Genomic DNA, 16,931 nt, shown 5'->3' on the forward strand with positions numbered 1-16,931 from the left:
AGTGGCCCACCAGATGCCGCTGGAAGCCTACAGGCAGGAGCTGAGGGCAGGCCCTCTCTCCTGCTGCTGTTGCTCCCCTGCAACTTGACAAGAGCAAGCAACACCAATGAAAACCAGGCCCAAGCTTCTGTTTCTGCTTCTGCTGCTGCTTCTTCCATCAAGAGATGAAGCCTTCTCATCTCAATTAATGTCCAGTATAAACCATGGAAGAAGACAACACACATCAGAATCAGAAGCCGAGAAAAGCTCCGTTCACAAATTATGTTCTACATTTGTACAGTCTGTGTTCACTGTACAAAGATACAGATCTGTATGCAGGTACAGTTATTCACAAATTATGTGGGACACAGATTCAGCAGTCCCTATCCGTGTCCTGCATTTTAGGAGGCCTGTACCTAGATTCCATTTTAAGTGTCTATTCAGACATTTGAATGCAGGTACAACATAATAAGGCTGTTCTCACAACCAGCCCTACCTGGGAAGAGAGCTGTAGCCTGGCTAGTGCTGGTCATGAGAACCGTCGGGATCACTCCCGATTCCGGCATTCCTCCTCCGGGTAGCCCAGGTTTCAAACCTGGGCTAACAGTGGGATAGGAGACGACACCCATCTCCTACCTCACGCCCAGGCTGTGTGGAAGCTCAGGTTGCCAGCAGCTCCTCCCAGGCTGCTGACAGCCCAAACTTACCTAGAGTTGGGTGGAAGAGCAGCCAGGCAAATTGGCGTTCCCCCAGTGCAACTCCTCTTGTGGTGGATTGTGGGATACTGGCGGACACAGCCTGGTTTCTCTGCTACCGCAGCTGCTCAGGAAGCGCTCATGCACTGGTCGTGGGTGGATGCACAAGCTGTTGCGGTGGCGACAGTCTCAGATTGTGTGTGGGGTGGGAGAGGTAGGTAGTCTCCTGCCTCCCTCCCCCCAGCCCTCCCCACCCCTGGAAAAATTGGTTGTGTGAATGAGCTTAATGTCCGAAGGAGAAAGAGAACCAAAAATGCACCCAGAAGCAGGCAAGATAACCTGGAGTGCCCTCTCTACATGTTGGGCAGCTCAAAGAGATGGTTCTTGAATGGAGGTCTATACAACAACATGAAGAGGGCCATTCATCGGTTGGGATCCCACTCAACTGGGAAAATGAATTAAATGGCTGCCCTCCTTCCACACAAAATTGAAACATTTCCTGCACTTTGTTCTCGGATGCCCTTTGTCTTACATCTGCTGCAAAACCCAAGGACTCTGTGGGAGGAGATTTGGTCTTGTAGTAGCAAGCATGACTTGTCCCCTTAGCTAAGCAGGGTCCACCCTGGTTGCATATGAAAGGGAGACTTGATGTGTGAGCACTGCAAGGGATTCCCCTCAGGGGATGAAGCCGCCACTCTGGGAAGAGCAAAAAGTTCCAAGCTCCCTGTCTGGCATCTCCAAGATAGGGCTGAGAGAGATTCCTGCCTGCAACCTTGGAGAAGCCGCTGCCAGTCTATGCAGATAATATTGAGCTAGAAGGATCTATGGTCTGACTCATTATATAGCAGCTTCCTATATTTCCTTTGTGCTGACTGTTAAATCTATATGAACTGGAGTGCACCACCCATGAATCTTCCTTTTTGTTCTTCTACCATGCTAAAATAGCAACTGAATCATGCTTCAGTGTGGCTCGCCTCAATTTCCTGTTGCAACTTCCCATATATTCTCTGTGAGCTGACCCCAGAAGTGCCTGCATTCAATCCGACCCATGACTACAATCCATTGCTGGTCTTTTAAGGTGCTGCTGGACTTTTTGCATTTACGGTTTAACTCAATCACCTGCAGCTCAGATGACTTTCAACATGACCCTTCTGGCTCTATTTTTGAAGGTGCTGGTGAGTCCCGCTTTAGCAGGAGGCAGAGGTAAGTCCCAGACACAGGGCGATGGCACAAGCCTTAGGGCAAATTAACTGGGCACTGCCTAAAGTTGGGTGTAAGCCAGAGGTTCTCCAGCTTGGGCCCCCAGATGTTGTTGGACTTCAACTCTCATAATCCCCAGATAGGAGAGTAAAAAGTTGCCTTCTAGTGAGTCAGACCATTGGTCAACCTATGTCAGTATTGTCCGCATAGAATGGCAGCGGCTTCTCCAAGATTGCAGGCAGGAATCTCTCTCAGCCCAATCTTGGAGATGCTGCCAGGGAGGGAACTTGGAACCTTCTGCTCTTCCCAGAGTGGCTCCATCCCCTGAGGGGAAGATCTTACAGTGCTCTCACATGTAGTTTCCCATTCAAATGCAACCCAGGATGGACCCTGCTTAGTAAAGGGAACAGTTCATGCCTGCTACCACAAGACCAGCTCTCCTCTTACAATGGCTGTTGGCAAAGTTGCAGAGGCTATTGCTGCTGGAGATTATGGGAGCTGAAGTCCAACAACATCTGGGGACCCAAGGTTGAGAATCTCTGCTAAAACCATTGCCCAACTTTAAAAATAAATAAATAAAGCAACAAGCAGAAGCAAAGCAGACTTTGTTAAAGGAGATAGCAGAATTAGAAAAAGCTCATGAAATGACAGGGAACCAGAAAAACTGCAGGAAATTGTGTGGGAAGAGGGCAGTATTAAATGCATCAGAAGTAGATGAAATACAAACATCCCTCACATATTTAAATCAACATTATTATGAAGTTGGCAATAAAAGCTCTAAACTGCTAGCCAATGCCTTGGGGGTGGGGGGTGGGGTGGGAAGACAACCAAATTTTATACCCAAAATAATAAATTCACATGGAGAAACCTTTTGGCATACTAAAGATATTAATGCAGCATTCATTCACTATTTTTAAAAAAGAATTCTATACTTCCACTAATCAAAATTTGAACCACATTGAAGCCTTATTAGGAAAAATAACCATGAAACCACTTACTAAGGAACATAATCAATCTCTTGATATGCCAATTTCAGAAGCAGAAATCAAAACTGCAATAGATACGCTAAAAAGAGTCAAGGGGGCCTGGGACAGATGATTTTAGGGGTATTTTTTTTAACAGAACTTCTGCTGAAATTCTAATCCCTCATTTGAAACCTCTGTTCAACAGCATTATGGAGGGGGCTGAGATCCCAGGGGACAAGTTGGAAGCAATCTAGAATAGTTGTTATACTAGCAAGCCAAAAATCCCGGGGATCTTATCACCCCATGACATTATTGGACTAGGACTTGAAACTTTTGACTGCTATCTTGGCCAATAGGATCAACCTTTTCATCACTGAGTATATTTCTGAGGACCAAACAGGCTTCATGCCCAATCAGCAAATAGCTGATGCAGTTAGATGAGTGTTCAGTGTAATCCATTCTGGAAACAATAGCAAAACACCTATTGCTCTGCTGTCTTTAGAGGCTTTTAAAGCGTTTTGACACCTTGGAATGGCCATTTTTCGTCACGCTATTGAACAAACTCAATTTTGCAGATACATTCTTAACAGTCATTAAACAATTATATGCTAAATCAGAGGCAATTAATTATACACACAAATGATCTAGATTCAAAACCAGTCAAGCTACATCCGGGCATGAAGCAGGATTGCCGCCTTCCCCCAGTGCTCTTTGCCACTGCAGTTGAAGTACTAGCTGACTTAATTAAAAATGACACAAAAATTAATGGAATCCAAATTAATGATAGAAAACACAAAATCAACTTATTTGTAGACATCATATTATTTTTATTTAATCCATGGGAAGCAATACCAGCAGTCAAGGAAATATTTTTATTTATTAGTTTGATTTATATACTGCCCTTCCAAAACTGGCTCAGGGTGGTTATTAACACTTTACAAACAAACATCTGGTCTAGAAATAAATTCTCGGAATTCAGAACTTATATGCATCAACATTTGGATAGAAGAACAAAGGTAATTGCAGAAAATGTCTAATTTAAGCTTACAATATTCAAGCTTCAAATATCTCGGGGTGATTATTCCAAAGGATGTAAAACAATTAAGGAAAAGAAACATAGGACCGGGTCTCACGATCTGTGAGACCCGTTTTCTGTCTCATGAGTGGGCAGGGAGCCCTGGGCGGCCGGATCAGCTGCCCACACGATCAGCCGCCCACACGTCGTCTCTGTCTTTGGCTCCAAGACAGAGACGACGGGGGGTGGGGGTAGCGGAGGCCACGTGGCCCCCGCAAGCCCCAGTATGCCCTGCATGAGCACGCAGGGCATACTGGGGAGACCCCCGAGCCGGGAGGCTGCTTTTAAGCCTCCCGGTTGGGGGTCTACTCATGAGTAGGCACGGTGCTCGCTCCGCAAACCTGCTTTTTGCCAGGGGTTTTCGAGCGGGTTAGCCGCTCCAGAACCATCGGGCTCGGCTTTGTTGGTTCTGACGACCAACAAAAATCGGGCTAGCCTCTGCTAGTCCGATTTTTGTTGGTTGTGAGAATACCCCCATAGACTCTCTTTTTCAACAAATCAAAAAGGATATTAAACATTGGACTCGAATGAATCTCTCCTGGTTAGGGAGAATATCAGTCACTAAAATGGTAGCACTGCCCACATTTCTCCCCCCCACCAACCATTACCAATTTGGATTCATCCCAAATACTTTAAAAAGTGGCAGGGAACACTTGAAGCTTCTTGCAATAATTATAAGAAAGCAAGAGTAAACAAAAGTTCACTGTACGGGCACTCAAATAAGGGTGTATTCGGGGTCCCCAAACTTAAGTATTATTTTGATGCCCTCTAACTGAAGCAACTCATTCCTATCATTCAAAATGATCAGGTGCTCGCGTGGGTTTCTATTGAGCTTTCCTCAGAAGTTCAAACAATTCGAGCTCTCCCCTTTTAACAGGTCACTGAAGCTAAATTATCAGGTTTGAGTAACCCTTTCTTGGCCACCACATTGAGAATCTGGCATCCCTGGGCTAAGAAATTGGCATCACCCACTTCACCACTCTTCCCTATTTTAGATCTCTCTGAGTTTGCAGACCAAAACATCTACAATATGAGAAGTGGAAGTCAAAAGGGATTTACAAACTGAGGGACATTACTGAAAAACGAAAGCCAATATCAGAAGCTAAACTTGATACTATGCTGATTTGCAACCAAGCTACTTGGATGCAGAAAATTCAAATCCGGTCCTTGGGAGAGGAAAGCTGGTCTTGTGGTACCAAGCATGACTTGTCCCCTTAGCTAAGCAGGGTCGGCCCTGGTTGCATATGAATGGGAGACTTGATGTGTGAGCACTGGAAGATATTCCCCTCGGGATAATGGGGCCACTCTGGAAACAGCAGAAGGTTCCAAGTTCCCTCCCTGGCAGTATCTCCAAGATAGGGCTGAGAGAGATACCTGCCTGCAACCTTGGAGAAGCCACTGCCAGTCTGTGAAGACAATACTGAGCTACATAGACCAATGGTCTGACTCAGTATATGGCAGCTTCCTGTGTCCCTATGCATCCAAGTTGCTATAGAAAGGAGAGGCTACTAAATCTTTGACTATCTATGAAAACTTGTTTGTCTCACCAACTAACAAAATAAGGGGGATAGCCTAGCTTATATACAATACCTTCATCTCTGAATCCTGTGGTTCCTCGGGAGGGCTAAAAGCAACATGGGAAACCGATTTAGCAACCTCTCTTGAAGATAATGAATGGGAAGCAATTTGGCTGAAACAACCACTTAGAACCACATCTGCCCAGATAAGGGAGGCAACATTAAAGGTTGTACATTGATGGCATCTTACTCCAGTCAAGGTGCACTATATCACCAAAATGTCTTCCCCATTTTGTTGGTGGGGTTGTAAAAACAGAGGTACTCTCCTTCATTTATGGTGGGGTTGCCCATATGTAAAAGGCTATTGGCAGCAAACTTTTCATATAATCTCTGAAATAGTCCAACTCAATCTTCAGCCTGATCCAGTGTTAGAACTCTTATCAATTTACAAACGTACTCACACAAAGATATCCCTCATAAAGATCTAATAATTCTTCTGCTAGCAGTAGCCAAGACAGACATAGCTAAACACTGGAAATCCTCAAAGGGTCTATGCATCGAAAAGTGGTTCAGTAGGGTCTGGAAGATCACATTATCTGAAAAGTTAACCCATCAAACCAGGTTAGCTAGAGGAGTAACAAAACAAGCCAAGTTTTTGGAACTATGGTTTCCATTTATTGAATATGTCAATAAGGGATGGTTAGTTTGTAACACACCATCCACTCAAATCAAATTTTGGAATGATGTTCTTTCCTGAATTTTGTTTTCAATTGTCTCCTATCAAGTTGTACCTGCATGCTCAGCAACCGACCTTCTCTTCTTAGCACTGGACTTGGGTATAACCTCAAATGACTCTTAATTTCTGGCTTCTATTCCAGTTTTTGTTGTTTGTTCTTTTCCATTGCAGCACCATTTTTACACATGTGCTGTATTTGTTGAAAATAAAATAAAATTCAGTTTTTAAAATAAGTAGGTAAGTAAGTTAGTGAATGAATAAATGAATGAATGAATAAGAAAGAGCTGAAGAGCAGAGAGGGAGAGGCTGCTTAAGGGGTCTTGTGTCTTTCCCCTGGTGGATGGAAAAGCACCTTGAAAAGGATTTTGAATGGTGGTGGTGGGGAGCTGGAAGGGGAAGGAGTGAAGCCCCTTCTCTTCACCCACTGACTCTCCACTCAATTGCTTTCCCCCATGTGATGGCATGATATATGGATTAAGCCTGTTGTGTCCACCTCTCAACTGTCCTCTCCCACAGAAAGAGAAAGTAAGATATGGAGCCTGGAGGAACATGCGGTCAATGGGGTACCCCCCCCCACACACACACCATCCTTTCGCCCCTGGATTGGCAGCAAGATCCCCAAACTCAGCTTGGCCCTCAGCAAGGCTGCCCATTGCTGACCCCCAGGGTCCTGGGGTCTGTGCTGCTGCCAGTGTACTAGGAATGTGACGTCTTAGTGATGCCCGTGTGCACTGGCAAGCAGCAGGCTTTATTACAGGCACCAGAAAAGGAACCCAAAGCCAGGAACGCCTCTGGCTGTTGTTTACGAGACAGAATATGGAGCAGATGAAGGCAAAGTTTTCCCTCGTCAAGGGGAAGAGTGGAGGGGAACATTTCACTGCTGCAGCCTAGGAAAGAGGAGCTAGCAAGAGGTTTCCCGGTGTGTGTGTGTGTGTGTGTGTGTTGGGGGTTGCTCAGGAGAAAGGTGTACAGGGAGGCCAGGAACAACATCTGCCCTGGAACGAGGGAGCTGGAAAGCTTCCTGGTCCAGAGTCTTGGTGGGGCAGCCAGGCAGACATGGGAATCTTCGAATCCCAGAGTCCAGCCTCCCGCTTGGTGCAGAAAGCCAGAGCGAGAGTACTCCAGCAGGAAGAACCCCACAGCAAGGAAAAATCAAGGGGGCAGCGGGGGATATGGGCATTATTGGAACACAGCTGGTCTTGTGGTACTTGTCCCCTTTGCTAAGCAGGGTGTGCCCTGGTTGCAAATGAATGGGAGACTTGATGTCTGAGCATTGGAAGATATTGATGATTGATTGCATGCAGAAGGTTCCGAGTTCCCTCCCTGGCATCTCCAAGACAAGGATGGGAGAGACTCCTGCCTGCAAATGTGGGAGCCATTGTAGACAATACTGAGCTATATGGACCCAGGGTCTGACTCAATATGGCAGCTTCCTACTATGTTCCTCCTTCCAAAGGGCCATAGGAATAAAAGGTCGCTCACTATTCGGAAATTCAATGCATTCCATGGCCCTTTGAAAGGAACCCGGACTTTTCAGTGGACACTCTCTGCCATTCATTTTAGTACATTCCCTAGACCATCTGCTTTGCATGCAGGAGGTTCCAAGTTCCCTCCCTGGAAGCATCTCCAAGACAGGGCTGAGAGAGACTCTGGCTTACAACCTTGGAAAAGACGCTGCTAGTCTAGACAATACTGATCTAGATCAGGGATTCTCAGCGTTGGGTCCCTAGATGTTACTGGACTTCATCTCTCATAATCCCCAAACAGAGGCCACTGGGGCCGGGGATTATGGGAGTTGAAGTCCAGTAAAATCTGGGACCCAGCATTGAGAATCCCTGATCTAGATGAACCAATGGTCTTACTCAGTATATGGCAGCTCCCTCTGTTCCTATGGCCTCGTTACGCCACTACACAGGGGACTCACATGGTATTGTTGGAGGACGGGTGTGTTTTGAGGAAGCAGCCATGGAGCTGTGCTGCTGTCTCCTCCAGTAATCAGTGACCAGTTGCAGGGGAGTAATGGCAGGAGAGAGGGCACGCCCTCAGCTCCTGTCTGTGGCTTCCAGCGGCATCTGGTGGGCCACTGTGCGAAACAGGATGCTGGACTAGATGGGCCTTGGGCCTGATCCAGCAGGGCTGTTCTTATGTTCTTATGATCCACCGGCCTCTGGGGGAAACCTCCTGGTTGTGGAAGGGAAGGGTGAGAGGTGGCAATGAGGGGATGTAGCGATATGCACAAAACCAGTTTGGTTTTGCCGCCTTCTGGACCAGGATCTGGTTCTGTTAGAATTCGAACCAGTTTGGGCCCAGTTCAGAGCCCTACTGGCAAAGGGGAATCCAGGGAGGATTCCCCTTTACTGGTAAAGCAGCAGCGGCAGTGACCCCTGCCAGCAGTGACCCCTCCCCTGACCCCTGCCAGCCTCCCTCTCCCACCCCACCCCCCGCCAGTGTCCAGGGCTGGCCCAGTTTGGACCTTCTTCAGCCCGTTTTGGGCCTCTGCACCTGTGTGGAGACCATTCCTTTGACCTCCGCACATGAGCACGGGCCATTGGCGTGACCCAAATTTGAGCCGGCTCACACATCCCTAAGGGGATGATTCTTCACGAGAGAGGTTATGGACATGGGATCAGCAGTGGGCCCTACGGAGAGCCAGAAAAAGTGGCGGGGGCAGGAATGACATAGCACTGCTGAACCAAAAAGAAAAAAAGGGGAGTCACAAGCTGTGAGACCACAAAAGTGGTGGCCAATTTTTTTTATATTGCTATGAGATTAAGGTCTCAATTTTAGGAGTCGTTTTACTGTTTTTAAAGTAATCTATCCTGGATGCTTGTATACTGTTTTATTGTGTGTAATTATCAGCCACTATTTGTGTATATTAGTTATATTTGTTGTTCTGGTTTTTTATCTTTTGGCTGGCCAATGGCTGTAATAAAAAACTGACTGACTGACTGACAAAAAGGGGAGTCCCCAAAACTGCTATAAAGGTGATTGTCAATTTTTGATTCAACAACACCAAAAAGCCACCTTGCCGTAGGTGTTTCAAGCCCGTAAGCCAGGGCTGCTCAACTTTGGCCCTCCTGCAGATGTTAGCCTACAATTCCCACAATCCTTGGCTATTGGCCATTGTAGCTGGGGATTATGGGAGTTGTAGTCCAAAAAAAGATGGGGTGAGGGTGGGGGTAAGATGAGCAGGCCCACCCTAAACTCTTCTTCGGAGGCAAACTGTAAGAACGATTTATGATACAAATTGTGAAAAGGATAACCATAATTAGAAACACAAGACATAATTCTATGACAGAAATCACCATGTATTATTTAGAACGAAACTAAAAATAATCTTTCCACAGTACAATTCTCCATCTCTCAACACAGTTATGCCAAATATTGAATAAGTAATAAGCTCCCTTATATATGACTCAATACATTTATCACACCAAAACAAACATTAAAAATACAAATGTGGGGGGGGGGATACAGAAAAATCCTATGATCAAAATATCAACTATGAGCAAACTAACCTCATATATCTCAGAAACAGCCCACCTCCTAAATGAAGAATGTATGACTATTCTGGGGTTTCTAAACCAATCCCAGGGGCAGAGCAACCACTGAGTGGATGGGTCCAAAGAACCCGGCCGTGGCTTCCTTTGGAGCCTCCCCATCCAACCTAGCCACACCCATGCATCTGACACCAGAGGCAGGGGTGTGTGGCCACATGTGGAAATGGGGCCACACGGCCCAGTTTGCAAGCCGCTTCAGCCAGCACTGGGTTCCTAGCCTGGCGGGGAATGCCTTTCCCTGCCCCGAAAGGCAGAGAGAAACATCTCACAAATGGGGCCCCATGGCCCCCGTTTGTGAAATGCTTCCGCCCGGGTTCCCAGCCTGGCTGAGAACGTGTCTCTCTGCCTTTCGAGGCAGGGAAAGGTGCTCCTAGCCAGGCTGGAAACCCAGCACTAGCAGCCGAAGTGCCTTGCAGATGGGGCCCCGTGGCCCCATTTCCACATATGGCCACTCTTCCTGCATCTGACGTCAGACACAGAGGGCACGCCTGGGATGCCGAGGGGCTGGCGGCGGCAGGTCGCACCCACACTGTCGGTGGCTTCCTATGTGCCTGGTTAATCTGTTCATTTGCACAACCACTTTGGAATTTTCTACTGGATATAACAAAGACCTTATCCCTATTCACAGCTTATGCTGAACCTTAGCACAACCTGTGTACAGCGTACACAGCTACAGATCTGTACATAGGTACAGTTATTCACCTGTAATGCTAGGAACATAGGAACATAGGAAACTGCCATATACTGAGTCAGACCATTGGTCTATCTAGCTCAGTATTGTCTTCACAGACTGGCAGCGGCTTCCCCAAGGGTGCAGGCAGGAATCTCTCTCAGCCCTCTCTTGGAGATGCTGCCAGGGAGGGAACTCGGAACCTTCTGCTCTTCCCAGAATGGCTCCATCCCCTGAGGGGAATAGCTTGCAGTGCTCACACATCAAGTCTCCCATTCAGATGCAACCAGGGCAGACCCTGCTTAGCTATGGGGACAAGTCCTGCTTGCTTCCACAAGACCAGCTCTCCTTACAGGTGAATAACTGTACCTATGTACAGATCTGTAGCTGTGTATGCTGTACACAGGTTGTGCTAAGGTTCAGCATAACCTGTGAATAGGGTTAAGGTCTTTGTTATATCCAGTAGAAAATTCCAAAGTGGTTGTGCAAATGAACAGATTAACTACGCTGAACGTAGGCACAGCAGTACTCTTCCTACCTGTGTCCTGCATTTCTGAGGGTCTGTGCCCACATTCACTTTTTAAATGGATGCAGGTACAACATTATGAGGTTATTCTCATGAGGGGGAAAAACTGGGCTAAGGGAGCCCAACCTAGTTTCCCCCCATTGTGAGAACCACTGGGCTCGTGGGCGAGCCCAGTGGTTCCATGGCGGCTACCCCGCCTAAAAACCCCTCCCCTTAAACGAGGGAAACGAGAGCACTCCATTAACCTTGTTTGCTGGATCGTGTATCCGTCACAGCTGCTTGCACACTCGGGGTGGGGGGGGGGGAGAGGTTCCTACCTGGGGTGCTCCCCTTCCCCCCTTCCCCCGGAGCTCCTGAGGGAGCTGTGGCCAGGTGCAGGAGTGCCCGATGAAGCAGCCACTCCTCTGGGTGGCTGATCCGTCTGCCCAGCAACAAGCAACTGCTCGTGTGCGGGGAACCCCATGAGGCTGTATACATTGATCACGTGTAGAGCCTCAGTGTTTGAATGACATCTTCTGAGAGCCTTCAGCTGCTGCCTGAGAATGCTGTCCTCTGAGGCCAGCCCTGCTTGAGATTTGTGGTGGGAAAAGCTTCATCTATGCAGCTTCTGTGAACCAGGCAGTTGTTAATAGGGCTGGCACTGAAATTTCAACAATGCAAAATTCAGAACCAATGAAATCAAACCAAATCTTTATTGTTACGGTCATTCGACCAGCAAAACACAAAATGCAAAAGCTTTGCATAAAAGCAAACCTGGTCAAATAAAGTAATAAACTGTTAAAACATAAAACAGAACCATAACACCCGAATTCATCCATTACATAAAACAGAGGGCTCAATGCATTATAATAATCTAAAATTGAATTCAATCCAACCCCATATCTCGCTTCTCAACATTTCTTATCCTAGACTTAGCCAGAAAACAATACTTCGCCACGTTATAAGATACTACATCCCAATGGTCTGTCAAAAGTAATTCCAGATAGAACTGCTCAGAACAACTGGGGTATCCTGTTAAAAGAGGACTTATATATTACTTTATTTGACCAAGTTCGCTTTTATGTAAAGCTCGCTTATAAGTAAAGCTTTTGTACTTTATGTTTTGCTGGTTGAATGACCGTAACAATAAAGATTTCATTTAGAACCAATGTCAGGGTTCCTCCCAAAGAGAACACCTGAGAATTTTCAAGGGGAGCCAGACAAGTTTCTGCAAGATATTAAATTTCTCAGGGAGCTTCTGCACACATCTCTGTCAAGAAGCCAGGCGAGTCTACAAGGGCAACCCTACCCATGGTCCACCTTTCTTCTGTATAAACTAGAAAATAGAGATTTAGAACCGATTCTCATACTTGACAACTGTGTGAGTGATCTGACTCAAATGGAAAGCATTGAAATGATACCTAAGTTAAGAACATAAGAAGAGCCCTGCTGAATCACACCAAGGACCCATCTAGTCCAGCATCCTGCTTAATTTAGTGTCCAACCAGGTGCATCTGGGCAGCCTGCAAGTGAGGAAAGAGGGCAACCACCCCTCTGTTGGTGTTCCCTAGCAGCTGCTGTTCAGGGGCATGCCCCCTCCGGTCCTGATGGAAATAAACATCTCTCTTTCCAGGCCAGTAGCCACTGATAGCCCCATCCTCCTTGAATTTCACCCTCTCTCACAACACTAGAACCAGGTGTCACCCATGAAACTGAAGGTTGGGAAATTTAGGACCAACATGGGATGTGGTGAAGTCCACTAGCTTGGATGACTTTAAAAGGGACGTAGACAGATTCATGGAGGACAGGTCTATCCATGGCTACTAGTCTGGTGGCTATAGGCCACCTCCAGCCTCAGAGGCACAATGCCTCTCAATACCAGTTGCAGGGGAGCAACGGCAGGAGAGATATGGAGAGATAACAGCAGGAGAGGCATGCCCTCACCCCCCTGCCTTTGGGCTTCTCAGAGGCAACTGGTGGGCCACTGTGTGAAACAGGATGCTGGACCAGATAGGCCTTGGGCCTGATCCAGAAGGGCTGTTCTTATGTGTGAACAGGCCCAGTGGCTGATATTCTGAGTCATGATCCATGCTCGGGTTTTCTCTCTTACTTCTGATCCCATCAGCTGTTCTAACAATCTCATTTGTGACCTGCTTCCGGCAGAAAAATCAGCAGCAGAGTTACAGGATTTCGTCATCAAAAATTAAGCAAAACTTCTTGGCTCATTTGCACACATCACAAGCTCAGACACACGGGGGCTTTTTTCAAAAAAAGCCCCCAGAAAAGAGGGTGAGGCAAAATATGAATTGCAGAAGCTGAAGTCAGAAGCTGCTTCTCCCCACAAGCAGAAATTGTAGCTTCAAGAGAGAAACACACACGCCCTGGATGCAGCCCTTCCCACTTCCTGTCTTTGACTAACGCCATGAGATGTGGCTTTTCACCACGGAACCCATCTATTGGTCTAGACAGACTTATCCATCCACTCAAGCCTTGCCTTTTCCATAGGTTCCAGTTACTCTGAATGTAGGAAACTGGTCCCTACTTGAGAACTGGATCTCACCGCTTTGCTTTTATCTGCTGGGTTCGGAATGTTCTTAAATGCACTCACTTCTTTATGTATTGCAGGGAATCTCAACCGCAGGTTCCCAGGTGTTGGACTTCAGCTCCTGTCATCCCCAGCCCCAATGTTGTTAGACTACAAATCCCATCATTCCCAGCCTGCAACTCTTAGATGCTCTGGGAAAAGCACCTGCCTGCTTGCATGCAGAAGGTTCCAAGTTTCCTCCCTGACATCTCCAGTATAAGGCAGAGAGAGACTCCCACCTGCAACCTTCAAGAAGCTGCTGCCAGTCTGTGTAGACATTACTGAGCTAGAGGGACCAAGGATCTGATTCAGCTTCCTATGCTCCTATGTACAACTCCCACCACCCCCAATGGCCTTTGCCATTGGGGCCAGTGTTCCCTCTAACAGGGATTCCCAGATGTTGTTGACTACAACTCCTATAATCCCCAGCCAAAGGCTGGGAATTCGGAAACTGCAGCAAGTGCAAAATGCGGCACGTAGGATTTTATCTGGAGCTGCCCGCTGGGATCACATCACATCCATTTTGAAAGAGCTGCACTGGCTGCTAGTTTGTTTCCGGGTAGAATTCAAGGTGCTGGCTTTGACCTTTAAAGCCCTTAACGGTTTGGGCCTGGGATACCTGAGGGACCACCTGCTCCCAAGGGTTTCTGCCCACTTGACGAGGTCATCTGAGGGGCCTCTGCTCCAGGTGCCAACAATGAGGGAGGCTCGGTTGTCGTGCACTCGGGACAGGGCCTTCTCTGTTGCTGCCCCCAGACTCTGGAATGCTCTCCCAGTGGCTATTCACTCCGCAGTCTCCATCACAGTTTTTAGAAAGCATGTTAAATCTTGGCTTTTTACCCAGGCTTTTATATGATTGTCTCTACCACTGCTTCTTTGTATGTTGTATGGTTATATTGTGCTTGTATAGTCAGATCTATGTTTTTATATTCTAGGCTTCATATTTTAATTGTTTTAATTTTTATAGTCTTGTTTTAATTCTTTTGTGTGAAGCGCCTTGGGATTGTTTTAATGAAAGATGGTATACACATTTAACAATAAATAAAAAAAATAAAAATTGCAGCTGGGGATGCTGGGAGTTGTAGTGAACAACATCTGGAAATCCCTGTTAGAGAGAGCACTGACTGGGGCTGGGGAAGATGGCAGCTGTAGTCCAACAGCATCTGGGGACCCAAGTTTGAGAACCTGCGATGTAAGCTTGTAATGATCCAAGAACATTCCTTTGGATCTCCCCATGAATCTTGCCACACACACCCCTTACTGAAGTATTTTTGCCCCTCTCAATTCTGTCCTGCAGGAGCACTCCGGCCAGCTTTCTCTCTTTGGTGATGAGGCATCAGCGGCAGTAGCAGCAGCCCATGAGCATTCTTGGACTGTGCCCCAAAGCCAAGCTTTGGGAGTTGGGGCATTCCTAGCTTTGTTGGGGGGAAATAAGAAGCATGCCCCAGTGGAGTGAGGAGGGGTGGTAGCAACAGCTGGCAGGGAGGCCCGTGGGGTGGGGTGGCACCTGTGGCGGCAGGCATTTGGCACCCCCATGCCCCTCCTTGTGCCTGCTCCTGAGGCCACTGTGTGAAACAGGATGCTGGACTAAATAGGCCTCGGGGCTGACCCACCAGGGCGCTTTCCAGTCTAGCTGCTCAACAGCAGAAAAATGCTTCCGTTCAGGCAAATCACATTCAAAACATGAACAGCAGGGGGAGCAGTCTCATGAAAACTAACAACCCGGAAAAATAGCAACTTCTTTATGCCAGATATGCAGCGTCATAGCACTATATCACAGCGATTATATCCGAAACAAGGCATTGGAAAAATGAACAGCACCCTGCTGTCAGCACACATAATTCTGGTGTCACAACACAGGAAGTGTGGAAGCACCCTTCCGAGATACGTCGTGACCCCATGGCAGGATCTAATCTGGAAAGCGCCCTGGGCTGTTCTTGTGTTCTTATGAGCTCAACCAGCAGTTTGGTGTCTTTCCTCCCAGGTGCTGAGTCCCAGGAACAGCAGGTGCTGCAGCCACAGAACTTTGTCTCAGTGCTAAGAGGACAGGATCTTAAACTGGAGTGCCACGTGTCTGGTACATTTCCACCAGGTCCAGTGAGGTGGTTCATGGGACAAGGTCTTACCCGGAGGCTCATCTATACAGAGTCCAAGACAGATGAGAGAATAACAAGGAGCATTGAAAACTCTGACATGGATTTCACCATCGTCATCCATAACATTATTCTTGAGGATGCCGGGACTTATTACTGTGTAAAGCAGAAGACAGTACCTGGAAAGGACCCCAAAGACTGTAAAAGTGGGCATGGCACTGTGGTGGCTGTGAAAAGTGAGTGGGGACTAACAGCGCATTTGGTTTCTTTGCAGCTCTTATTTCAAACCAATGACTTGGACATCCTTTGGGTTGGGTCCTAATGCCTCTTCCTTGCCTCGCAACCTTCCCCGCTCCAGAAAGTATTGCCTCTTCTCAAGACTGAGGCTGGAAATTGGAAACACTTACTCATAGCAAGCATCACAGAAGTCCATGGGGTTTACTTCTTGGTACATTTTAAGATTTAGACCTTTAGATTTTCTGTCCTCCCTATTCAAAGCGAGCACTTTGAGGAGCATGGCTTCATGAGAAAGGCCCTCCAAGCTTCTTAGATGACCCACACATCCGCCTTGCTCCCAGTCCACGTGCCAGACAAGGGCCTAGCTGCAACTGAACAGGGGCAGGGGATAAATGTCCCTGGGCCAGGGGCAGAGCTACAGCTGGGCTCACGGGTTCAAAGAACCTGAGCTCAGCTGCCAAGCTCCTGGGAGCCACCTGCCTCACCCCTCTCCCCTCCCAGAGCTCTGGCCGGGTTTATTCCCAGCTGGCTCCGTTACTGGCTGGGTGTTTCCTTCATTCTGGGTGTTTTCATTCTGGCCAGCTGGGTGTTTTCTTCATTCCCTCCTTCTCTGAAAGAAAGAACAAAGAAAACCCCCAGTCGACCACAAAGCCAGCTGGGAAATGAGCTCCAGACTGGCCACGTGGGCCCTTCTGGGTTCTGGCCACGCCCCCTGCATGTGACATCACACTCAGGCAGAGGCGCTCTTACCCTTGGACTTTGGGGCGAAAGTCCAGGGCCTCCACAGCCCCTGGGGCCCCCCCAGTCCTCTTTAGTCTGTCCTGGGTGGTGTGGTTGCCTGACGGAGCCTGATGATGCTTAACCTGCAGGGGAGGGGGGCCTCCCAAGGCCTTGAGGTCCAGGCTCCAGAATTACCTAGGTGCCCCTCTGCACACAAGGGGCTGCTGGGGAGAGGGGCGAACACGAGTTCACCCTCCCCCAGCTACGTGGCTGCTCTGGGTCCTGGAGGGAGGGAGGGAGGGAAGGGGAGCTGCACTGGCTGCAGGAGTGCTTGCTCTTTGCTCTCTGCCTTGCACCGCGCTGAAGAAGGCAACAGGCCAGGGAGACAGGGTTCC

The 16,931-nt window shown here is 47.8% G+C and overlaps 1 protein-coding gene across 2 annotated transcripts in view; it reads left to right on the forward strand.

Moving 5' to 3' along the window:
- Positions 1-16,931, forward strand: part of LOC128324198 (signal-regulatory protein beta-2-like) — a 31,081-nt gene that overhangs the window by 5,245 nt on the left and 8,905 nt on the right. For both annotated transcript variants that reach the window (XM_053248432.1, XM_053248433.1), the window contains exons 2-3: positions 1,620-1,877; positions 15,471-15,815. In XM_053248432.1, coding sequence (XP_053104407.1) covers positions 1,805-1,877; positions 15,471-15,815 — 418 coding nt within the window. In that variant the 5' untranslated portion in view covers positions 1,620-1,804. The remainder of the gene's footprint in view (positions 1-1,619; positions 1,878-15,470; positions 15,816-16,931) is intronic.

The sequence above is a fragment of the Hemicordylus capensis genome, chromosome 4 (genome assembly GCF_027244095.1).
Source record: "Hemicordylus capensis ecotype Gifberg chromosome 4, rHemCap1.1.pri, whole genome shotgun sequence".
Taxonomy (NCBI): domain Eukaryota; kingdom Metazoa; phylum Chordata; class Lepidosauria; order Squamata; family Cordylidae; genus Hemicordylus; species Hemicordylus capensis.